A 26,886-nucleotide genomic window follows, 5' to 3' on the forward strand; every position below is an offset into this window, starting at 1 on the left:
GGAGTTAGAGGATTCGGCTTATCTGTATCCAGTGCTGGAAAAACATACCAGCAGTGAAAAGGTTACACCTTCTATTTGGAAGGGAGAAAATGTCCCTGAATTTTTGAGCCGAACCTCTGCTGAACATAATGTTTTTAAACATCCCATAAAAACTCAAATGTCAGATTCTGAGAGTGATTCCAATAACACATTTGAGGAAAAGATTTTTAGACCCAAAAGACATTCTCTTCCCAAAGCGAGTTCAACCTTACCTCCTAAACGGTCTCAGAGAAGTGAAAGAAAGACTTCTCAGCCTGTATGTGATAGCCCAAAGGTGATAAAATTCTTAAAAGAAACAGTAGGTCTGTTTACCAAGAAAGGTTCTCCTTCTATAATTAATCATTTAGAAGCCTACGAGGAGGCTATGCTGACCCTGAATTTAAACAGTGACAGGCAGAAAATCCAATTCATTTCATGGGTGTTTGAATCAAAATACAGGTTTTTCTTTAATTCCCTACGAGATATGGGCAAAAATACCTGGTCTGAAGTTGTTTCAGAAGTGAAAACTGAATCCCTATCAAACAGCCACAGCTGCTAGAAAGGCCATGTTTACTTTGAAATGTCGGCCAAATCAAAGCCCTAGGGAATTTTTGTCCATTCTCAAAAATGCCTATAGCCTGACTGAGGAAAAGCCCCACTTTGAAAACCCTGAATTTATCCAATTGTTTTACGATGCTCTGCCAAATAAAATCAAAATTATTCTGGCCCGGGAATATACTCCCAAATGGGGTCTAGATTGGTTACTATCAGAAAGTACAACCCTTTTTGCTGTATTGCAAAATAGTGAGGAGACTAAGGATAAGAGGTTTAAAAAGCCGAATAATGAAATTTCTGAGGTTCATAATAAAAGAGATGAGGGACACTTTGAAGCCCCAAAAAGGAGTTATGCAGATGTGGTTAAAGACCCCAATACTCCCAAATTAAATAAGGCTAAACCACATCCAGATGATAAAAAGGGTCCAGTTGTTGATAGTGCACCAGATAAAAAGCATCAATGGGTAAAAAGACGCAATCCTCCATTTAAAAGATACCCGAGAGGTAGGTATAGGAATTATGAAAATGGCCCTGAAGAAAATCAAAATAATTGTTCTGGATCAGAAGGTTCTGACAAGTCTCAGACGACTAATCCCAAAAATCCAGCCCCCAGAGTTCACTGGAAAAATAGAAATAATCTCTATGATAGAATGGATCAGATGCAGAACCAAGTGGGAGTTATGGCAGAACAGATGGACAAAATATCCCAGCTTCTCAGTAACAAATCCAACAATCCTTTTTTAGGACCGAATGCTGCAGAAAGCAACCCCCAATAACAAAAGTTTCCAGTCATGTAAATACCTGTACTGTATCAATGTCTAAAAGTGAAATCATTGAACCTGTTGTTTGTATGCCTGAAAAGAATTTAACCCTTCCAATGCCAGATGGCAAGGAGGAGGGGCGACTTGTCTGTGACTCTATTTTGCAGACTTCCAAAACTTCCTCTGTGAAACTGACAGGCACGCAATCTTGTGTGAAAAAGGAAGGGGGGTCAAGGGGTAAGAGACAACATGACATTCTTTTCACTGATCATTCTAAATACTTGTGTTCACTACAGGAAATTGATGACAGGTATTATCTGGAAATTAAATTGCATAATGATTTACCACAAATAATGGCTTTATTAGATACAGGTAGTCATGCAACTATATTATCTCAGAAATATTTTCAACAAATCCAGGATTTATCTTCTGAGAAATACAAGCTGAAAAGTGTTAAAGCTAACCTCATAAGTGTTTCAGGCACTGCTTTAAAGGTCAGAGGAGAAGCTTGGTTGCCCATCAACTTGGGAAATAAAATAATTTGCCATCCCACATTGGTAGTTGATTTACCCTATGATCGTTTGATTATTGGCATAGATCTCCTTAAGAGGTTGAATCCCATTGTGGATTTCATCAATAAGGTTATTTGGTCCCAAGCAAAAATGCCGATTAATTATGAGCACTCCCAGTCCTATCGCAGTAAACGTAACTGCCATGTAATTGAAGAAAGACCGGACTCCATTGAGATCCATTTCAGGAATTCCCAAATTCCAGACATCTCATTCCTACAAGCCACTCCCACCTGTACAGTTGGTGGACGGGAGGATAACACCATATGTGTGTCCCCTGAAAGAGTTAAAAATGTTTGCTTGGAAAGTGATGTTCTGACCATTCACCTTCATCCCGAAGATCCTGTCCCTACTGGGTTTAGTGATCATACACAATTCTTAGCAGGAATTGAAAGGGTGAATGATGACATGTTCTTTTCCCTACAGGTTAATGACCTGGGAAGAACTAAAAGGGCTAAACTGGATCTGTGCCAGGAACACAGTTACATTAGTAGGGATCTGTTAAAACAAGTGGCCACTCCTAAAGTAATTAAGTATCCTAACCCTCAAGATAACTGGGTCCATGAATTGGATGATAACTCTGATAGTCACAATGTCATTGCAAGATGCATGTTATCTATTTCCATAGGGGGTAAAACAGCCACTCATTTATTCCTGGTACTCAATGAGCCAAGGTGTCAAATGTACATTGGCAATGATATATTACATCGGTTTGCCATACACGTGGATGTGGTGAATTCCATATTGTGGACTAGATTAAAAGAGGATCCATGTGCTTTCATGAATAAATATGAGGCCCTCAGATCATCCCAGATACTGCCATATGCAGTAAAGGTATTAGTACCACAAAATGTTGTCATTCCTCCAGGTTCCAATAATTTCCTATTACCTGTTCAGGTACCAAAAGGCCAAAAATTAAAGAACCTTGATGCATTAATATGCCTCTCAAATAGGATGCAACAACTGGGAATTTCAGTAAGTCATATCCCCATGGGAAATATTCACCAATCCAAAACTCAAATAATTGTCAACAACAGTACTCCCAATGAAATCCATTTGTCAAAAGACACTGTAATTGGTCTGGCCTTAGATTCAGATTATTATACTTTTGGATTTCGAAATGTAGTCATCGGCCTAATTCCTGAACAATATCTCACCGAGGAACAGATGGTCGAACAAACATTTAATTCTTCTCCTGAAGGATTGTTCACCATTAATTCAATTTATCCTTTTGATCCTGAAAGAGGTACCTGCCAGGTGGAGGAATCTTCCCTTACCTTTGATCATCCACTTAATGAGCAGGAAGCAAAGGAATATAGTGTGTCTATCGGTGAGACTGATAAGCCAAGTCATGACCTCACTGACAAACTTGAAGAAGCCTATGAAATAGGTCAACCTGAAGCTTTTCCAGGGTTTTTAGAAATGGTCCAGCAGGAAGTCTCCTTAGCTGATGGATGCTCTAATGACTCAGAGCGCCAGAGATTAAAAGAAGTTCTCCTGGAGTGTCAGGACATCTTTGCTAAAGATTCCTATGATTGTGGTGAAACAGATATCCACATTTCTAGGATTCAAACTGATCCAGAGGCACCTCCCGTTTATGTCAAGCAATATCGTCTTCCACTAGCTTGTTACGATTCGCTGGCGGAAATAATAAGGAATCTCAAGGAGAGAGGCATTATAAGATCGGTGCACAGTTCTTATAATAATCCTATCCTTGGTATCCTCAAACCGAATGGTCAATGGCGTTTGTGTGCTGATCTCAGACAGCTCAATAAGCGTGTATATATGTCCGGCTGGCCCGTGCCATATATTGACCAATGCTTGGCACAAATGCAAGGAGCCAAAATTTTCACTGCACTGGATTGTGCCCAAGGCTATTGGACCATCAAGGTAAGTCCTGAAGACCAATATAAACTAGCATTTACATTTGGCAAGGAACAATTTACCTGGAATCGTATGCCATTTGGTTATATAAATGCAGGTCATGAATTTGCTGTATTTTTGCATAAGGCGATGCCTGATGCTACCGAAAGGGGAAATTTGACATATGTGGATGACATTTTGTTGAAAAGCACCTCCTTTGAACAGCATATCCAAGAGATTAGACATGTGCTTAACCAATTGAGAGAGGCAGGTGTTAAAATTTCATTACAGAAAGCCCAGTGGTGTCGTACCAAGGTAAACTTCTTGGGACATGAGGTCACTTCCGAAGGCCTAAATCCTCAAAAGAAGAAGGTAGATGCTGTGTTGAAATCTAAAACACCTACCAATGTCAGTGAATTGAGATCATTTTTGGGTATGATAAACTATTCACGTAAGTTTATTGATAATTATGCAGAAATCAGTAAACCATTGTTGACATTGTTCAAGAAGAATGTACCATGGACATGGGGGGGAGACCAGGAACAATCCATGGTTGAACTTAAAAAGAGACTCACCCAAGCCCCATGTCTCATATATCCAGAGGGGGGTAAACCCTTTTACCTGGAAACTGGTTTTACAAATCTCAGCATTAGTGCTGTATTGTGTCAAAAACAAGACAAACTAAACAAGGTCATCGCATATGCCAGCAAGGCCCTGTCACCTGTAGAGGTAAAATTTAATGACTGTGAAAAAGCCCTATTAGCCACGGTCTGGGCCCTTCAAAACTTCAGAAGTTATATTCAGGGTGAGAAAATTATTGTTGAAACGGCACACCAGCCACTACAATATTTACAAAGTGACAAAATTAGAGATGGCAATTTGTCCAACAGCAGAATAACTGCATGGACGTTATCTTTACAAGGTTGGCCATTAGAAATTCGGTATAAACAAAATAAAAAGAGTCCAGTAGCTCAAGGACTCGCCGAACTTCATGATTGTGCGGCTCATTCTCATAAAGAGGAGCCAATAGAGGATTTCTTAGAGGAACAAATCTCTTCCCCTTACAAAGCATATGATGAGGATTACTGTCCTTTACTTCCATGTGTGTATATTGATGGTTGTGCTTATCACACCACCACAGGGGAGGAGAGAAAACTAGTAGCAGGTATTGGAATCGCTTGGACCAGTGGATTTCCAGATATTTCAGTGGGATACAGCATTGGTGCTAAGAGCAGCCAAGTGGCCGAATTAGCAGCTGTATACAAAACTGTTCAAATTGCTATAGAGCACAACATCACAGAATTTGTTATAGTCACCGATTCCAATTATGTACGTAATAGTTTTGTTGAATACCTGCCTACTTGGAAAAGAAATAACATGTCACGGTCCAATAACAAACCTGTAAAACACGCCAAGCTATTCTGTGCCATTGATGAATTAGTCAAAAGTAATGGTCTAACCATTTATTGGAAGGAAACTAAAGGTCATTCTAAAACCCAGAACATGGACAAGGAAGGTAATGATCTAGCAGATCAACTTGCTAAACAAGGGGCCATAAATGGAACAAATGTGGACATAGATCATTTATTAGGACTGATACATATTGAAGCTGTCACTAGACAACGAGCTAGCGCTCAAAATACAAATAATGTGGCACAATGGAGTCAAGAATCCACAAGTGAGGATCTAATTAAAAGCCAAAAAGACGATCCTATACTTGGAATCTTTTATAAACACATTGAGGATCCTATTAGCAACCCCCTATCGGAGGAAGATTATGCCCAAAAGGAAGATCTCCGATTACTTGTGAGAACTAAATCTCAGTTCAAAATTCAGGATGGTTTACTAATGAGGACATCCAAGAATGGTCTTCAACAGTGGGTAGTTCCCACTACATTTAGAGGCCTAATGTTACAACATGCCCATGACGCACCCACAGCAGGTCACCGTGGTGAAAAGATTACTCATGAGTTACTACGTGATTATGCTTACTGGCCTCATATGTTGAAAGATGTCCAAACGTACTGTCAGGGTTGTCTGGTCTGTGCTCAATTCCAGCCCCAAGGCCCTACACATCGTGCCCCGCTTCAAAGAAAGGGTTTCTCATTGCCATGGTCTGATATCCAGATTGACTTTATAGGTCCTGTCACAAAGTCGTCCCGAGGTAACCGTTATATGTTGACTGTCACTTGTCTCTTCACCAAATGGGTAGAATGTTTACCAGCTCATAACAACACTGCTGAAACATGTGCCACTTTGCTTGTTAACCATGTCTTTTCCAGATTTGGTCTGCCATTAAGGATCGAGTCGGATCAGGGCCGGCACTTCACCAGTGAGGTAATGTATAAGCTATGGAAAATCTTGGGGGTTAAACGGAAGTTGCACATTGCATACCGTCCAGCATCTAGTGGAGCAGTGGAGCGCTATAACCAGTCCATTGTCAACATCCTTAAGAAATTCATCAAAGAATCAGGTAAAGACTGGGACATAAAATTGCCTCTAGTGCTCATGGCTATTAGAGCCACACCAAGCGCTGCTACCAAGATGTCGCCCTTTGAACTGATGACAGGTAGGAAAATGATTCTTCCACAACATTTGTTGTATCGCACATCAGATCACAATCTGATCAATGCAGCCACGACACATCAATATGTGGAGCACCTACGTCAACATCTCCAACATGCTTTTGCCTTTGCGCAGAAGAACCTTGAGAAAGCAGCCGTAAGTAACAAGACTTGTTATGATCTCAAAACCACCAAGAAGGAGTACGAAACAGGTGATGAGGTGTATCTGTACAATTTTGCTCGGGATCGAGTAAAGGAAAAGAAGTTTCTTCCTTCATGGAAGGGTCCATACACCATCATTGATAAGATCTCACCTGTGGCTTACAAGATAAAAATTGTCAAGAATGATGGTTTTGTAGAAAAATGGGTTCATGTCAATCAATTACGTGCTTGTCATCCTAGGTCCCAACTGAGAATGCTGGACGGTGAGGCTGAAGAAGAAACCTAATGTACTTAATGATTTGACATTGTGATATTTTCTCTCACTTAACAGATCTTTACATGCAAAGTTTCGTTATAGTTGTGTGATTCTGAAAAATATCAATTGAGGGGAATATATATATTCATACTGTATGTTTCATCCAATAGGAAGAGATTAACCTTCCATGCCAGGTCGTTGATTGGTACAGACGGTGATGTTTGCCAAAGACACAGCGATCGGATGGGTCATCTCTCCCTAGAGCATAGCTCAGGACGGAACCCCTCATTGAATCGGGTCCCTCTTCCGGAATCATGTTGCAAGATGCCCCTGGATTCTTGTTGACGGAGAGGAAGATTTGTTTCTACAGATCTTTGTGCATTTGATCCGAGGAAATCCATTGAGAGGAATCGCACTACCTCCTGTTTTCAATTAAAGGAGATGTGAGAATGGTGCATTGCACATGTGAGCAAACCTCAGTCTAGGTGTATGACGCTCTGGACCATGCTGAAACCATTCATTATCCAACCAATATCCAAGGTTAAACGTCCAAACAGATTTCTCAGATTCCTGAATGCAAACATTGTTTTACTGCACTTTGAATGGTAGTTGCCAATGCCATTGCAGCAGTTAACTTCTGTCTCCATCAAGACTTTACAAGATGATGTTGCAGATTTTCAGGAACATTTGTGTTTCTTTACCAGGATCAGAATTCAAAGAGACTAATAAGGAACAGTTTGTGACATAGCTAACACCAGCAAAATCGCTACGAACTGACATTTTGAACTGATTTTTTTTTTCTCAAATTTTTTTTTTTTACCGCTGTACTTAAGAGTTATGAACAATTCCCAATATGAACTATTCTCTTACAAAAAGAGAACAAGACATTTTTTTCCCACTACTCCTTAAAAAGCTTTCTTTCCAGATAGGCCTAAGTTGCTCACTTGTCTACTGGGAAGAAAGGGGGGGATATGTCGGGGTTATTGGGGGTTGATTAAAATAATAATAGGTAAAAAGAAAAATGATTTAAAAGCCATGTATATTTCATATTATGCATATAAGAGATTCTGAACAGGATGGCGTCCATCTTGTTTTTAAGGTGAAACAAAGTTCATATATACTTGTTAAACAAAATGTCTCTCACAGGCTTACAAAGGGTCTATGGTTTCAACAGAGATCTTTGTATATCTATGTAATCGTAAATAAGATCCCTTTTGACACATCTCGTCAGATAAGAATCAATTGGTGAGACATCGTACTAGTCACTCATGGCTAGTCTGGCCTGTAATCTTATCTGTATATAACAATGAACAATATAGTCAGTATATTTCTTTTAAAGGATTATTTGAAAATAAGTTTTAGAAAACATCATCATATGTAAGATGTATATTAACGATAATACATTGTATTCTTATTAATATAGAAGTGTGAACTTGATACTTCTATAATATTAGACATAGAATATATATATATACATAAGTATACTTTTCTATGATGTGTAAGGACTTGTGCGTCTTAAAAACGAATTACTTCATGTTAAGGCATGTGGTAGGAGTGTTTATATAAGAATTACTTTGGACTGTTCAAGGTGTTGTAAATCCTACAGGCCAGACATCTTAATTGACAGTATAAGACACAGACAAGTGATTTAATGGGCTTTCACTAGTCAACAGGTCAACAAGGTCACTTTTAATAGTAGGCCATTGTATGTTATGACGTATGTTAAAAAAAATTTAATAAGTAATGCAACACTGCCCCTAGTGGATGTTTAATTTTAATTTCCAATAATTGATTATAGTAATTAGATGCTTTTAGTGACGTGGAGATTATATGGTAATGAGATCCCCGCCCATACTCCAGGGGGGGTTTAAAAAGTGCTAGTCAGCTAGAGAGGGAGAGCTGAGGACTGAAAAGATCGTGAGGGAGTTCTGAACTCAGGGGAGACCATTGATCCTATAACCAAGACAACGTGACTTCTCAGACAATAGAATTTGGCTGGTAAAGTATGTTCCTATTCTTCATATAGATATTTGATCTGCCTTATTTAGATGCACTTAACTGACCCATCACCTAATCTGTAGCATCAAGATTTGAAGTTAAATCATTCTAACTGCAGTATGATTGGTTTAATTCTTTTATCTTGGGATTTAAGCTGATTCTGGCTTTTAGTAAAAGGGTTCAGTTGTGATGTATTCTTTATGGTAGGTTAAGAAAATAGAAACATATTTTATCAATACAATCTGGACTTTTTAAGGCATGGTCCAACAATGTTGATCCATGCAACTGTATTTAAAACATAGAAATTGAATATCTGTTGGATGAGAGAAGTCACATGTCAAACCTGTCATATTGGTTGCCATCTTTTATGTAGACTGTCACTTATATTTAAAAGTCTTTGGTTATGATCATTTTATTATTCTGAGATAATATTCTTTGATTTTATTCTCATATTACCTTTGTGATATATATTATTGCATTTTATTGAAACTGTGTTTTTATCACCAATTATATTTTTGACATTTATTTTGCACTGAAGTATTTAATAAATATATATATTTTTGCACAGAATTGTATCCTCTATCTTCAGTTTAGTGTCACTTAAAACGATCTTGCATTTTTATGATTTATGGAAATAAGTGAAGATTCTCTTAATTTACAGATCTTTGCTTCTTTGCATAAATAAACACTGTTATATTCAGAGCAGTATAAACATTCTGACAAGTTTTAGTAAATCAACCCCACTGTTAAAAGCAGTGCTCAACAGCAGTCAAGGTACTATACACTGTTCAGCTTTTGGAATGCTTCCAAACCTGGAATATAGTCACAGGTGGAGGAATCTTTTCTTTGAACACCATAATAGAGTAGTCAAAGCTGTTCTGAGGGTAACCATCAGTTGATGCCAACAACCATTGAACTCATGGGCCTCATCTAGGGCTGGATAGGGAACTGCTATTACAAGCCAACTGTCCCCGTCTAAGGCCCCTTTCACATGGGATTTCCAATCAGGTCGGCCTGCCAGTTATTTCAGGCGGACTTGATCGGATGCTCCATGCACCTCTATGGAGCAACGGATGTCAGCGGTGACATCTCCGCTGACACCCACTGCTATCCGATCTGATGTGGTCCGTGAAATCCAGACGGATGGAAACCCTATTATACCCAATATTACCCAAAAGTGGAACTTCCGCTTTAAATACTCTTGACCCCTTGACATGCCACATTTGGCAAGTCATTTTTTTAGGGGGGGGGCAGGTGCCTAGATGACAGGTACCCACTCCCACTAGGGCCGCCAAGAGGGCTTGAGGGGAAGTTCCCTCTCCCCCTCCCCCTCCCTCCCTGCAATCTTCTGGGACACGTCAGAGGTCCCAGAAGATTCCCGGCCATTCACAACGTGCAGCGCTACTCGCACATGCGCAGTGCGCACCCGACTGTGAACCTGCAAGCTGTCGCAGCTGGGTGCCTACACTAGAGATGCCGGCACCGCCGAGAGGAGAGGGAGAGGATCGAGGCTTCGGGCGGCCACATCGCTGGACCAGTGGACAAGTGAGTGTGTGTTTTTTATTAAAAGTCAGCAGCTACACTTTTTGTAGCTACTGACTTTTAATAAACACAAAAATGAGTGGAACTCCACTTTAAGTTACAATGCCTACACCAGATCTGTTAAGATAATAGGCTTGGGGAGTGAAGGATTCTGGTGACATATTTTTGTTTAGGGGATTGTGTAAATAAATCTGCTGTAAACACTCTCATACCAGTTTGGTGAATTGATCCACACAGGCATTTCGTATTCTCTCCGGAGTGGCTGGACTGTCCAATCGAAATGGCTCAGTAATGCCAGATTCTGTTCTGGCTGATGTGATGGCATCCTTAATGGCATAGAATATGGAGGCTGACAAGAAAAGAGGAGGCTCCCCAATAGCCTGGAATATACACAAAAATCACAACAATTCAATCATTAGGCTGTAATAAAAGCAGGTCTAAAGAATACATTTTTAGTGTTGTAACTTCTCCTCTCATAGAGGAAATTCTCCATCCCATGTTTCTGGTCACATGAGCAATGCCTCATCATTTGTCACATGGTGATTGCCAAAAGGTATTGAGAGACTGCTGGCCAAGAAATCAACTCTGCTTGAATGTTCCCTGAATATTAGAGACTATGCTGGCAATACTGGAGCAATAGTCACATGACCTGACACTGGTTTACTGGGAAAAATATGAATAATCCTTGTTAAAATGTTTATGTATCTTATACTGTATGTGTCTTTAGTACATTACAGTGAATCCGGAAAGTTTTCACAGCACTTCACTTTTTCCAGATTTGGTTATGTTACAGCCGTGTTCCAAAATGGAATACATTCATTATTTTTCTTAACATTCTTCAAACAATATCCCATAATGACAATGTGAAATAAGTTTGTTTGAAATCTTTGCAAATTTATTAAAAATAAAAAACGGAAAATCACATGTACTGTACATAAGTATTCACAGCGTTTGCCATGATACTCAAAATTAAGCTCAGGTGCATCCTGATTCCACTGATCATCTTTGAGATGTTACTACAACTTGATTGGAGTCCCCCTGTGGTAAACTCAGTTGATTGGACATAATTGGAAAGGGACACACCTGTCTATATAAGGTCCCAAAGTTACCAGGCCTTATCGGAGTTAAAACTAAGCCATTAAATCCAAGCAATTGTCTGTAGACCTCCGAGACAGGATTGTATGAAGGCACAGATCTGGGGAAGGGTACAGAAAAATGTCTGCAGCATTGAAGGTCCCAAAAGGCAGAGTGGCCTCAATCACCCTAAATGGGAGAAGTTTAGAACCACCAGGACTTTTGCTAGAGTAGGCTGCCCAGCCAAACTAAGTGTTCGGGGGAGAAGGGCCTTAGTCAGGGAGGTGACCAAGAACCAGATGGTCACTCTGACAGAGCTCCAGCGTTTCTCTGTGGACAGAGGAGAAACTTCTAGAACAACAACCATCTCTGCAGCACTCCACCAATCAGGCCTGTATGGTAGAGTGGCCCGACGAAAGCCACTCCTCAGTAAAAGGCACATGGCAGCTCGGCTGGAGTTTGCCAAAAGGCACCCAAAGGACTCTTAGACCATGAGAAACAAAATTCTCTGGTCTGATGAAACAAAGATTGAACTTTTTGGCCTGAATGGCAAGCATCATGTTTGGAGGAAACCAGGCACCGCTCATACCCCGGCTAATACCATCCCTACAGTGAAGTATGGCGGTGGCAGCATCATGCTGTGGGGATGTTTTTCAGTGGCAGGAACTGGGCGACTAGTCATGATTGAAGGAAAAATGAATGCAGCAATGTACAGAGACATGTTTTATGAAAACTTGCTCCAGACCTCTTTGGACCTCAGACTGGGGCAAAGATTCATCTTCTAACAGGACAATGCCCCTAAGCACACAGCCAAGATAACAAAGGAGTACCTATGGGACAACTCTGTGAATATCCTTGAGTGCCCCAGCCAGGGCCCAGACTTGAACCTGATTAAATATCTCTTGGGAGATCTGAAAATGGCTGTGCACTTACACTCTCCATCCAAACTGATGGAGCTTGAGAGGTCCTGCAAAGAAGAATGGGAGAAACTGCCCAAAATAGGTGTGCCATGCTTGTAGCATCATACTCAAAAGGACTTGAAGCTGCAATTGGTGCCAAAGGTGCTTCAACAAAGCATTGGGCAAAGGCCAATGTACATGGGATTTTTTTCGTCTTTTATTTTTAATAAATTTGAAAAGATTTCAAACAATCTTTTTTCATGATGTCATTATGGGATGTTTGTAGAATGTTGAGCAAAATAATGAATTTAATCTATTTTGGAATAAAGCTGAAACATAACAAAATGTGGAAAAAGAGAAGCGCAGTGAATACTTTCCAGATTCACTGTATATTACTATAAATTTTCTTCCATGGAAGCAGCATAATTTAAAATAGAAAATCTTCAAGGGCCTGTTCATGTGTAAACAAAGGGTACACTGTTAAATTGGTTGAGTGTTTATCCTTGCAATACTGGGATTGTGGACTGACATTCCACCAAGTTGACATTAAGGCCTGGTTCACACTATGGTAAATTGCAGCGATTCCCACACCTGCATCCACCTTCAGTCAAAATGTGCTGCGGTTTAAAAACACCCACCCATTCTTAATGGGACCCCCATCAAACCTCAGCTCCTGCATTTCCAAAATGGTGGATGAGCCTTTTTTCTGTGAGCAATGCAGGTAAGGCAGCCCATTCAAATTAATGGGCTGCTATGTCCACGCCAATGTGGGCCGCAAACCTGCAATAGTTTGAAGCAGGCCTGTGGCAAGTTTGCACGGGCATGGCAACCCATTGATTTGAATGAGCTGCTATGCCTGGTTTCCCATTATAAAAAGGTTCATGCGCCATTTTGGAAATGCAGTGGCTAGGAAATCACATGGTGCAAAAAATGCACTGTGGTTTGAGAAGCGCGGGGGTGCCATTGAGAATGAATGGCAGCCCCGTGTGGTTAGTTGTGGGCAAGAGAATCGCTGCAATACCTGCAAATGCCGGCAATGTTGTGAACCAGGCCTTAGTCTGTAACCTTTCACCATCTTTGCATGGGGCAGTGACTGATCACAATCCACCAATGTACTTTAAAATATGTTGAGGAAAATGTCTATGCCAGATAAAAAAAAAAAAAATAAAAAAAAAGGTTTGTTATTTTCAGAGTAAGTTCCTTTCCTTACTGCATTACACTGCCAATTGCCAAGTCAGAGATGTTATTCTAAAGGTTGATGATTCTTCAAAAAATGTCATACCTTGGAGGAGTAGATAGCTTTGCTGTTCGGACAATCACGTAGAAGAGATACATTGAATTCTGCTGGGATGTCGCCAAAAGCTGGAATTTTGTACATCCCAGGGCCTCGTGTATATAGGTTGCCCTCTGGAGAATACTTCAGCTCTTCCATGGTGAACAGGCCAATGCCTTGTACAAAAGCTCCTTCAACCTGTATGGACATATAGATAACTTCCAGTTTGGTGCCGCCATAGTGACCAGGTAGGTTTAGTTGTAGGGATAGCTTAATCAGCAACAACTATCAGTTCTGAGTTACTCACCTGTCCTATGTCTATTGCAGGGTTAAGACTGGTGCCAACATCCATTACTATATCTGTGCGCAGGTTCTGTAAAAAGATTGGAATATTAATGTGGACCTAAACTCAAAAACTGAAGATTTTTTTTCTTTTATAAGGAACATTTAGAAATGTTAATTGTGCCTATGCAGTACCTGGAAAAATCTACTTTTTGTCTTGAAAAACAGCATTGCACTTCCTGGTATGTAAGTGTGCCTTGGCACTCCTGTTTTGTAGCTTCATAGCTGTATATCCGCAGTGTGAGATCTCAGACACTATACTGCTTCTTACAATTGCTAGTCTCAGGAGATCTAAAAGGAGATCTGGTGATGTCACCACGTGCTGCTCACAGTTATCTTTGTTGGAGGCCCTGACATGAGGAAGCAAAACCCTGCCTCTACTAAGATGGCCACCTCTGCACAGAGACTGTGTATCATTGAGGACCACCCACCACTTCTTTAGAACAGAAGAGGGCTCAGCGTGTCACAGATTCAACACAACTGGAAGAAGTAGGAAGAGGCAGGGCCACTAGGACATGGGGGGGGGGGGATTAGGGGGGGGATCCTGAAACATGGAGTTAGGCTTATTAATGGGAGTTAATATTAAATTTACCTTGCTTTTTTGTATTGTTTGTAACTATGAATGTACCATGTTTGCTAGTTATATATGAATTTTCTGCTTCATGATTAGAAGTACTGTGCATTGCTTACCCTATACTGTTCCACTTTGCCAAGTCATCCACCACTTATCCACTTTTGGAAAACAGCCGACCCATTTAAAGAATTTGAGTACCTGTGTGGCTAATACCTTATCTCTACAGTTGTTGAGATAGAAAAAGAGATAGAGACGCTATTTGCACTAGGGATTGACCGATTATCGGCAAGGCCGATATATCGAGGGCCGATATTTGCCGATATATCTGTATCGGACCTGAGACTGGCCGATATTGCCGATATTCCAAATATTGCTCATGTAAGGGTAAAATTATGTCACATAGCATAATTCCGTTTACAAATGTTATTGAATATGCCACTCACATATCTACAAATTAAATATATAAGCAATTCCATATTAGCAGATCTTCTGGCAGATCGGTATCTCTCACCCACTTGTCGTAGGTGATACCCGGGTGATACCACTCCGTCTGGCATACGATGACGATCTCGGAGGCCACGTGGTCACGCCGGGTGGGACCACGCACGTAACCTCCGAGATCGTATGCCGAGCGGTGCGGTATCACCCGGGTGTCACTTATGGCAAGTGGGTGAGAGACGGATCAGTATCGGGTGGGTGGGAGATGGAGCGGGTGAGAGACAGAGCAGTATTGAGTGGATGCCGAATGGAGCGGTATTACCTGGGTATCACTTACGGCAAGTGGGTGAGAGATACCGATCTGCCAGCAGATATGCTAATGTGGAATTGCTTACTGTATATCTTTAATTTGTACATATGTGAGTGGCATATTCAAGAACATTTGTAAACGGAATTATGCTATGTGACATCATTTTACCCTTACATGAGCATCACCACCTAATGGTTGGAGGAGGAGAAGACTAGTCTCGGACCCAGACATAGGAAGAACAAAATATTGGCCCATATCGGCCGATACCGATATGCGATGGCCAAAATATTGATATCGGCAACGAAAAACTGATAACGGTGGATCCCTTATTTGCACTGAACCAAAGAGTACCCCCACTAGTGGCTAATCTACAAATCGTCTATGGTATTTTTAGTGGTAATATGTCACCCAACTGCCAAAAACTGCTGGAGCCTAGTGTCAAGTAAACTCAGGAGAAACTTCCATAAGTAACAATTTGGGTGTTGATACCTTGTGGTCACCAGTTAAACAGTCAATCTCAACTTCAGAACATGCTACTCCATAGCTGAAGTAGTTGCTGGGGTTGCCCTTATAATTTATGGGGTCATAACCGATTCCTTCAGTCCTGAAATGAACAAAAGGCAAATTAAAATCTATTCAGTCCACATTTTTTAAATGAGCAAGTTTATAAATTGATAATTAATAAGTTTTTTCACTGTAAATATAAAAATATAATAACCAAACTTATAAAATGTGTGTCAAAGCAAGTTTATTTAGTTTGGATAAATTGAGGAGTGGTTACACCCATCTGTCAAGTTTTTAATGCTGTAAGAGCGCCACAACAAGGAACCAAAACATCTTTTATTAATAGTGTTCATTCACAACAAGACAAAACAAAACATCCAGCATATTTCGGGGATACAGAGCTCTTCCCTCAAGAGGAGTAGAAAGATAGATAGACCAGGGCAGCAGAGTGGCTAAGTGGTTAGCACTTCTGCTTAAGCAGCACTAGGTTCGTTGGTTTATTTCCCAACCACAACACTATCTGCATAGAATTTGCATGTTCTCCCCCTGCCTGCTTGGCTTTCTTCTGGGTACCCTGGTTTCCTCCCACGCTCCAAAGACATGCCGGTAGGTTAATTGGATCCTATCTAAATTGGCCCTAGTATGTATAAGCAGGATTGTGATTTAGGGACATTAGATTGTAAGCTCCTTGAGGGCAGGGACTGATGTGATTGTACAATAGATATGTGTAAAGGGCTGCGAAAAATTGACGGCACTATATAAGTACCTGTAATAATATACAGTATATCTTTCTCTAAAAATGTTCAAATCTAAAGTGGACCTGGCAAAAGATAAGTGTAACACATACCAGTGTATACATTACTGATTACAGTAAATTATCTGACAATGCATAAATATGGCTCTCTCTAAAGAAGGACAGAACCATCTTTGTTCAGGGATCATCTTGGGTCAGCATCTACTTACTGGACTGAAATCTTGGCTCAGATATGTTCACAAATGTCTGCACACAGATCAGCCTCTGACCTAGCAGTCTAAACAAATGGGGAGAGGAGACTAAGGAAATGCTTACTCCTGCCTGCAGCAGACTGATGACATTAGCCTAGGCAAAGTTGATACTGTTGCTAGTTGTAGTGGCTGTTACAAACAATTATGGAAAACCACAGACTGCAATGGAACTATAATATGTAATAATATACAAAAATGTGACAGAGCTAAATCAAATGTTAACAGGTGTTTGACATACTTGTAGAATCCTGTGACAGAGAGGCTCACCCGGTCCTCATAAGCCGCTTTTATCTGGGACAGAGAAAAATTGATGAATCACCCATATGCCATGCCTATAACTCTGAAATAAGATGCAAATATACAGTGCATCTGGAAAGTATTCACAGCTCTTCAATTTTTCTACATTTTGTTATGTTGCAGCCTTATTCCACAATTGGTTACATTCATTATTTTCCTCAAAACTCTTCAAACAATTCCCCATAAGGACAACATGAAAGAAATTTCTTTGAAATCTTTGCAAATTTTTTTAAAAACAAAAAAAACCTTAAAGTGGAAGTAAACCCTCCTCTGACACTTGTACCTATAGGTAAGTCTATGATAAGGCTTACCTATAGGTACTGTAACTATCTCCTAAACATGTACCGTTTAGGAGATATTTACCTTACATGCAGCCAGTGACGTCACTGGCGCATGCGCTCTGAAGGAACGGCCGCTGGTGCCGTTCCTTCAGAGGCCCGTGCCGTGACCGTCAGCTCCCGCGTGCGCGGGAGTGACATCACCGTGGCTCCGGCCAATCAGACGGCCGGATGCCGCGATCCCGGAAGACAGGCGACTGATCATGTCGCCCATCATACAGGTAAGCGGGCGGCACGGCGGGGGCTCGTTCTAAGGTAAGTATTTCAAGTATTTCATAATGAGCTAGTATGCGATGCATACTAGCTCATTATGTGTTTCTTTTCAGGTTGAAAGAAAAAAAAATTTGAATGGGTTTACAACCTCTTTAAAGATCACATGTACATACAGAAAGTATTCACAGCCTTTGCTATGACACTCAAAATTGAGCTCAGGTGCATCCAGTTTCCACTGATCATCCTCGAGATCTTTCTACAAATTGATTAAAGTCCACCTGTGGTAAATTCAGTTGATTGTACATGATTTGGAAAGGCACACACCTGTCTATATAAGGTCCCACAGTTAACAGAGCATGTCAGAGCACAGACCAAGCCATGAAGTCCAGTGGATTATCTGTAGACCTCCAAGACAACATTGTATTGAGGCACAGATCAAGGGAAGGGGGCAGAAACATTTCTGCAGCATTGAAGGTCCCAATGAGCACAGTGGCCTCCATGATCTGTAAATGGAAGAATTTTGAAACCACCAGCACTCTTCCTAGAGCGGGCTGCCTGGCCAAACTAAGCGATCAGGGGAGAAGGGCCTTAGTCAGGGAGGTGACCAAGAACCCCACGGTCACTCTGACAGAGCTCCAGCCTTTCTCTGTGGAGAGAGAAGAACCTTCCAGAAGAACAACTATTTCTGCAGCACTCCATCAATCAGGTCTGTATGTAAAAGGCAAATGACAGTACATCTGGAGTTTGCCAAAAGGCACCCGAAGGACTCTTGGACCATGAGAAACAAAATTCTCTGGTCTGATGAAACAAAGATTGAACTCTTTGGAGTGAATGGCAAGTGTCATGTCTTGAGGAAACCAGGAACCACTCATCACCTGGCCAATAGCATCCCCACAGTGAAGCATGGTGGTGACAGCATCATGCTGTGGGGATGTTTTTCAGCGGCAGGAACTAGGGGACTAGTCAGGATCAAGGAAAAGATGAATACAGCAATGTACAGAGACATCCTTGATGAAAACCTGCTCCAGAGAGTTTTGGACCTCAGACTTGGGCAAAGGTTCATCTTCCAACAGCACAACGACCCTAAGCACACAGGCAAGATAACAAAGGAGTGGCTACGGGACAACTCTGTGAATGTCCTTGAGTGGCCCAGTCAGAGCCCAGACTTTAATGTGATTGACATCTCTGGAGAGATCTGAAAAAAATGGCTTGTGCACAGACGCACCCCATCCAACCTGATGGAACTTGAGAGGTCCTGCAAAGAAGAATGGGGGGGAGAAACTGCCCAAAAACAGGTGTGCCAAGCTTGTAGCATCATACTCATAAAGATTTGAGACTGTAATTGGTGCCAAAGGTGCTTCAACAAAGTACTGGGCAAAGGCTGTGAAGCGGCTGTAAATACTTTTCGGATTCACTGTACTCACATTCCCTACAGGTGGCTTGATTAATAAACAATATACAGATTGTCCAGCAGAGGGCAACATTAGCCAGAAAAAAATGACTAGTTGTATTAAACCTTCAGTTAACATTTCTCTTTATGTTAGGTTCCATGCAACTAGTATTTAATATTGGGTTATTTTCCTTTATTGTGCCCTGAACTTTTACTTTATCAGTACTCAATTTTTCTTTCCTGTGTCCCTTTCTTCAGCCTTCACAGAACTTCTATTTGGGAATGCCCACTGAGCACATCAGAGATCGGGCTTACATGACCCACGATTCCTCGTGTGCTGCCCATAATGCAAATGTGCCCCCTAAGCAAAAATGTCTCTAATACACATGTATCCCATGGGCATAGTGCCAGAGCAAAGCATGTGAAATGCAGGACCAGTTCAGAGTGCGCACTTCAGGGTGGCATCCCGTGACCTCCAGAGAGACAATGGGGACATTGTTTAGGCCAAAACTAAACAGACCAAAATTTCAAAAGCTCATGCTAAAAAAATGGAACTAGAAAATATTGATGTAAGGAAGGCTGCTAAATCTATTTAGTTATTGAAAAGGGGTTTTAAACCCTTACATATACCCATTGAAGTGACTGCCCTCAGGTGATAGACAGAGATGAAACAAATCCTGCTACATAAGTTGTAACCTCCCTTCTCTACAGCCATCTAAAGCACACACTGTACACAGCATTCCTTAAAGCAAAACTGTGCTCTCTCAATCAACATTGACTATTTTAATGCTTTTGCTGCTAACATTAGTAAATAGGAAAGCACCTCATATTTACTTATTTTACTTTTTTTCTTACATTTCTTCAGTTACTTCCCAGGAGTCTTTAGGAGGGGAGGAGGGGATTTCTCAGCTAATTGCAACCTCTTGCCTGCATGCCTGAGCTAAAAGCAGATGGATTACAGGAAATAAATGCTACATTAACCCTTTCGCTGCCAGGCCCTGAGCTCCACTTTTAAACTTAACTGGCCGGACCATTTTTGCAATTTTCCCATTGCCTTTTTATTTTTCACTTATAGCTTTCAGAGTTTGTAAAATATTCCCCAAATCATAGATTTTCTGAAAGCACAGGACCAGTAGAATAAAAAGAAGGTGCTACTGATTTAAAGACCCCACAATATTTGTGCAAATGTTTATCAAAACCATATTTTTACTAAAAATACACAAAAATCATTATTGGCAGATAAAAATACAGCAAAGTTTACAAAATTCCTACCAATTATAAAACCTTAACCTGTATTGAGTTAATAAATAACAAATATTTGTAACTTTTAAATTGCACCTTTTTGTGAAATAGTGAAAATCGAACGTATGCAAAAATGTTTCTAAAATTCTGGAGGTTTTCATTTTTCACTTACAGCTTTCAGATTCAAACTTCCCCCCAAAAATACTGTAGCTGCTGACTTTTCATACAAGGACACTTACCTGTCCAAGGATCCAGTGATGTTAGCATCCGAACCAATTCTTCAATCGGCTCTGGATGTAGGTGCCGGCATATTCACTAAGGAAAACCGGCAGTGAAGCCTTCTGGCTTCACAGGCGGTTTCCTCCGGCGCATGAGTGAGTCACGCTGCGCTTTGTGAATGGTCCCAGATTCTTCTGCACATGTCTCAGAGGGCTGCAGGTGAAAGGAGGAATGGCCAAACAGCTTTGTAGATTGCCAAGGCGATCTTACCCGAAAGTGGGAGTGGGTACCCTGGAAGTGGGAGCAGATACCTGTCAAAACCAGGTACCTGCCCCCCCTCCCCTTTCCCCCCAAAAAGTGCCAAATGTGGCAGTGGAGAGGGGGAGGGTGTAAACAAGCAGAGCTTCCCCTTTTGGGTAGAGCTTTGCTTTCACCTAATAGGCAGTGGACAGGGTGCTGATGTCACGATGCTTTGCACCCGAAGCAAACTTGACCCAACTTGTAGCAATGTCTTCCGCCGAACACTACACATTCACGTCAAGGGGAAGTGCCGCAAACTCCCCGCAACCTTGCCCAATGCATGTGGTTGCAGTGCGTTTGTTGGTAAAATGGGGTTAAAGCTGGCAGTGAGGAGGTGTCACATTGCTTTCTCACTGCCTGCCATTAGCCTCTGAAGCTCGATCCCAATGTGGATTGGGCTTCAGAGGCAAGGGAGATTTAGGCTCCTTTCACATGATCCGATCAATTGGGTCTGCCTGTCTGTTTTTTAGGCAGACCGGATCGGGCCACCCATTCTCCTCTATGGGGGGGGGAGGATCTACTAACATCCGCCTGGTAGCTGATCTGATAAGATCTGCTGAAAACAGATGTATGGATGTTCTCCATCCGTCCAGTGGCTCAGATCTGCCGGAAACCCGGCAATCGTTCGGAGAGAGGCAAAGCGGCGATCTGCTTATGTAAACAAGGCAGATTGGCGTTCTCTCAGAGGGAAAGATGGAGATCCTGTGTTTCTGCTAAGCAGGAACACAGGTCTCTGTGTTCCTACAGTGGAGCAACCATCCCCCACACAGTAATCACTCACAGGGAACACATTTAGCCCTTTGATTGCCCCTGATATTAACCCCTTCCCAGCCAGTGTAATTTGTACAGTGACCGTGCATTTTTTTCAGCACTGATCACTGTATTAGTGTTACTGGCCTCCAAAAAGTGTCACTCCCGTGTCAGATTTGTCTGCCACAACGTCGCAGTCCCGCTAAAAATTGCTGATCGCGCCATTACTAGTTAAAAAAAAAGAAAATAAATAAAAAGTCCATAAATATATCCCGTAGTTTCTAGACGCAAAAACCTGTGCGCAAACCAATCAATATACGCTTATAGGGATTTTTTTTTACCAAAAACACAAAGCAGAATATATATTGACCTAAATTTATGAAAAAATTAAATCTTTTACATTTTTTATTGGATATGTTTTATAGCAGAAAGTAAAAAATGCCACCAAAAGAAAGCTCTATTTGTGGGGAAAAAAGGACATCAATTTTTTTTGGGTATAGTGTCAAACGACTGTGTCAGTTAAAGTAACGCAGTATAGCAAGAAATGGCCTGGTCAGGAAAGGGGAAAAAACCTTCCGGAGCTAAAGTGGTTAATGGGGATCCTTTGGTAAGGTATGCCCCCGGACTGATTTGAAATTAGATGTTTTTAAAGTCTATTAAGTGATCTTCTCATGGATATGCAGAAGTCCAGACCACATGTAGACAATGTCGCCCCCGTGTGGCCAACAATGTGGTGAATTCTGTGGGCTATGATGTAAAATCAACCCAGCTAAGGGTGATATGATAAGCTACTACATGTGGTTAAAGAAAATGAATAGCAGGATGCTGAGGTCAGTATCAAATAAAAAACACTTTATTAAAATAAGCAGCACACTTACATAGACGTTACCATGAAATAGCATGGATAGGGAACACCTGGGACCAAGCAGCTGTAATCAATGTGAGGCTGTAGGCATCACTGGGTAAACAGAGACGAGGATGACAGGGAGTCAGCCAGCTCAAAGTATAGATATTAGCAGTAGCATTCTAGGCTGCACACGAGGATGACGAGGGTGACATGTGGTTATTAATCTGTAGAGTCAATAATTTTATCCTGTGTCAATCACCTGCTGTATGCTAGGAGATTGCAGGTTCCCAAGGATTGCTTGGTGTTGGCATATACCAGTGGTGGCGAACCTAGGCACCCAAGATGTTTAGGAACTTAATTTCCCATGATGTATATGCACTCTACAGGGTAGTTGAGCATCATGGGAAATGTAGTTCCAAAACATCTGGGGTGCCAAGGTTCGCCACCACTGGCATAGACTGTCAGACGTGACTCAGATAGCAGAGGAAGGAGAAAGAAGAGAGAAATCCCACAAAGTGCTTTGGATCAAGGCAAGGTACACACTATAGAAGGATTTGCTTTGTTTATTTTTCATTTCAGAGGTTTTAACCACTTTAAAGGAGTGTTTAAGTATTTTACAGACAGCATCAAACCTCTGACTCCTTGATACTAAAGGGGCTTAAGGTGTCCTATGGACCTTAAAGGTTGGTTATATGAGCAATTATGAATATACTGTCAGGGTACGTCTATGACCATACATTTAGACATAAATATGCAGGGTCACCAAGTGACTGAAAAGGAGGGAGTGTGGTTAGGTATATCTCCTAGTGATGGTTTATATCAGGAAAAACAACAGTGATTAGACAAGATTTAAAAACCTGGCAAACTAAACCTCACCCAATATTGGTCTGCCAAAAGAACCCATAGTCATAGGATTGCTACATGATACATTATCCCTTAATTCCCATGGCCTGGTTTACAATCTAACTTTCCTAGCATGGACAATCATCTATGCCTATGCATCAAGGCCAGTTTTGGGTAAAAGCTGATAAACATACCAGTTAATTTTTAGACTTGGGGATCGAACCAGAGTACCCGATATAAATCTTCACAAACCACAGAAGGCTTTATGCAGACAGATCTCTGGTAGGAATCAAACCTAGGACCCCAATGCTGCCAGGCAAGAGTAGAAGATGCTTAGCAGCCATGATAAACATGCATTGAATAACATACATACCCAGCTTTCCCAGGGGCCATTTGGGTTGGATTTCTTGTAGGGTTCCAGCCTCTGCAGTAATGTCTGACAAGCTTTCTATAGAACAAGAGAAATTGTTACACCACAACTAACCATGATTGGAATTAAATAGGCCACCAAACGTCAATGACAGCCTAAAACAAATAGACATGAAAAAAAGTACAAAGGAGTATCAATGCAATGCTGAATTCTGGGCAGATAATAAAGCCACAGGTTAAAGCAGTGCTGTAATCATTAATACATAATTACATTTATTTTTTATATGCAAGCAGTGAAAGTGTGACCTGGTATCAGACTCTTGCAGTTTAAAGAACCAGTTAGTTCATGTGCTGACATGAAGCATGCTGACAGGGGGAAAGAGCAGGGTGACAAAGAGATGATCTCATCACTGTGCTGCTTCTCCTTTTACTGTCTAGTAACAGGCTGGAGCATGTCCATGGAGCTCTGTGCTCAGAGAAAGAGGGTTGTATGTGGTTCAGTGCACGCAATTTTCTAAAAAGGCAGGTGACTTTTTTCCCCACATTTCTCACAGGTAGGGCAACCCATTGGAATGAATGAGCTGCCCTACTCCCAGCACGTAGCATGCATAGATCTGAACCAATCCTTAAAGTGGTTGTTAAGCCACTATAACCTATTCATATCATTCCCTCTGTTATATAACAATACAGTATGTGTCCCAGTGTTTGATCTATATATAAAAAAGGTTGATTATACCTTATATCAGAGCGTCTTCTGGGGCACTTGACTCCTCGGCTCTTTCCTCTGCTCGCCTGACAGCTAAAGCAGGCGGGGCCGAGCACTCCCACTAACGTCAGGTGGAGAGGAGGGGAAAAGAGAGGAGAGAGATCCAAGGAGTCATGTAAGCTCCGGGAGATGTTTTGATATAAGGTATAATCTGCATTCTTTTTTATGTAGATCAGACACTGGGACACATCTTGTTATATAACAGAGGGGGTGGCATCAATATATTAGAGTTTTAAAGGAAGCAGGAGGGGAGGGGGCGGGCACTGTCATGAGCAGACAGACAGGGGGGGGGAGGGGGGGAGAGGAGGACAGAGAAGGACAGAGCAGGGCTGCGTATGACGGAGGCACATAAACTGACCACGTTGTCAGGGCTCAGCAGCCATGATAAACCGTGGTCAGTTTACAGTGGGGGAGGGCAAAACCAGGCAGAATCAGCCAGGTTTATTAGGTGATACAGGGGGCTAAATTACATGACACAAGCACTGTGCTATGTAACATGCTTTAAGGGAACAGGATCTATTTTTTTTTTCTTTTTGGATAACAAACACTTAAAGGAACACATCCAGGCAAACAGCTTTATGCCCAGATAATGTACATCTACTGTTCTTCCTGCCAAAGGTTTTTTCTTCTCTTCTAGCACTCTTATAATTCAAAATCTACGTCATAGCTAAACTGTTTCGCTTTCCATGTCATTTCTTTGCAATCTGCTCATTACAGTGACAGTGAGTCTGCAGGCCTTTGATACAAGAGTTGCAGCTGCAGTACTAAATAGTCCCCCCTTCAAATTCAATACCAATAGGCCCTTCAAGGGGGACCCAATGTTATCAAAAATGTTGTGGAATTCCCCCTAAAATAAACACCTGGCCCCTTCAGATCTGATATGCATTTTAAGAGGGAACCCTGTACAAAAAGCATTAAAAATTTGCATGGGTTTCCCCCAAAATCTATACTAGAGCCTTCATATCTTGTACAGATTTTAAAGGGGAAATCCTGTGCAAAAAAAAGAAAAAAAAAGAAACTCAAAGGTGCTGGTTTCCCCTTGAAATATATACCAGATATCCACACCAATGTTTTCTTGTTTTTTTGTGCAGAGGTTCTTCCTTTACTATCCATACCAGACCTGAAGGACCTATTATAGATCCCCCACATTTTTTTTTTTTTTTTTTTTAAGGAACAGAGAGAAAAATCAACATTTTTCTTGTCTGTATTTTGTGGGGTCCTCATATATTTTTTTACAAAATAAAGGAAGCTTGCAGGGAACAGTATTACCAGCAGTTTTTTTTTTTTTTTAGTTTTTACTATATTGGGTTCCCCCTATGTTGTAATGATATCCTGCACTGGATATACTAAAAGCTGTCGCAAGCAACCATTTTGTCACGGGCAACCATTTTGTTCAGTAACACAGTCTAGCAGGCCAAAAGTGATATTTTTCTCCCTCCCTACCTCAATTAACTTAAGGAATGCAGGGGGCTGGGCCCTTCAAAGAAACCTTATCTCAGCACAGACAGGAAACCTGGCCATATGTTGTTCTTCCAGAACAGGCCGGTCGTAAAACTAAGCAAATTCATTAAGGCTGACCAAAGCTGTGTCATAAATACCACGCAGCCAAGCTGTTCATTAGAAAATGTAACAATACATACACATTTCATAAATGCAGACAGGAACATGACACATTAACAATAAGTATATATTTGGATGACAAATGTCATACTGATCAAATTAAGACCATGCATGACCACCCTATCACATATAGAAGAAGATAGCGAAAAGATATTCCCTGTGTGATCATGTATTCATATTTAGTATCTTTTGGTGCCAAATGACATGCTGAATGATATGCTAGTAGTTTAAAGAATGTAACCATTACATATTTCGAGATATTGAGAGTGGCATGACTCTGTCCACAAAGGAGGTCTTGATATTTGTTATAAACCCAGGACAGCCCATTGTCCCTCTGTTTTAATTGGTTAGGGGTATCCGTCAATGTCCCTTTGATCTTAGAGAAAAGCTTGCTCAAACTTTGTTATGAGGAGTTCTCATGGTAACATCAAGAAGGAACATCTATCAAGTTTGAGAACCGATCACAACTGGCCCAGCTTCTGAACTCTTGTAACACCAAGAACATGAATGCAAGTATTCTTATTTCTCAATTCTATCTTATTTTTCTAATTGCTGAATTGTGTCTCTATTTCTTTGAAACACTTTTTTCTGTAAATATTTTATTTTCACCAATTGTAACCTTTTTATTATTAAAGTTTATTTTGAAAAGTGTTAATCTTGTCCCTAAGCTCTTAATGCAAACTAACAAAGAACCTATCTCTTGAAGAGTGCTACTGTATAGAATTAATCCTCTGAACATTCCTGTCTGTGGTGACAGTGCGTGTTACAGACGATTATTCTAAAATCATAATTGGTATTTCTAAAATTAAGAGTTCCCCGTGTGGGTGGTGGCAGTGAAATGGTTAATTGCTTAATTAGCCCGGTGACAATCGCTCTCAGGCTGCTGGCATTTAGATTGTGGTCCCGCAAGCATGAAAATCTTTGTACTGGAAAAGAGAAATGGACAGAGGGCGCACCAGCCTAGCGCATTATCTTTAAAACAATT

At 41.0% G+C, this 26,886-nt stretch overlaps 1 protein-coding gene across 2 annotated transcripts in view; it reads right to left on the reverse strand.

Annotated features, from left to right (window-relative positions):
* XDH (xanthine dehydrogenase) overlaps window positions 1-26,886 on the reverse strand; it is an 897,187-nt gene that overhangs the window by 726,747 nt on the left and 143,554 nt on the right. Inside the window, exons 30-35 of one of the 2 annotated variants that reach the window (XM_082252549.1) lie at window positions 23,520-23,594; window positions 16,946-16,998; window positions 15,688-15,802; window positions 13,842-13,907; window positions 13,544-13,732; window positions 10,501-10,668 (exon numbers count right to left, since the gene is read on the reverse strand). In XM_082252549.1, the coding sequence (XP_082108675.1) occupies window positions 10,501-10,668; window positions 13,544-13,732; window positions 13,842-13,907; window positions 15,688-15,802; window positions 16,946-16,998; window positions 23,520-23,594 (666 nt within the window). The remainder of the gene's footprint in view (window positions 1-10,500; window positions 10,669-13,543; window positions 13,733-13,841; window positions 13,908-15,687; window positions 15,803-16,945; window positions 16,999-23,519; window positions 23,595-26,886) is intronic. The other variant, XM_082252550.1, reaches the window with a different exon arrangement.

Source organism: Pelophylax lessonae (genome assembly GCF_965119305.1).
Source record: "Pelophylax lessonae genome assembly, chromosome: 3".
NCBI lineage: Eukaryota > Metazoa > Chordata > Amphibia > Anura > Ranidae > Pelophylax > Pelophylax lessonae.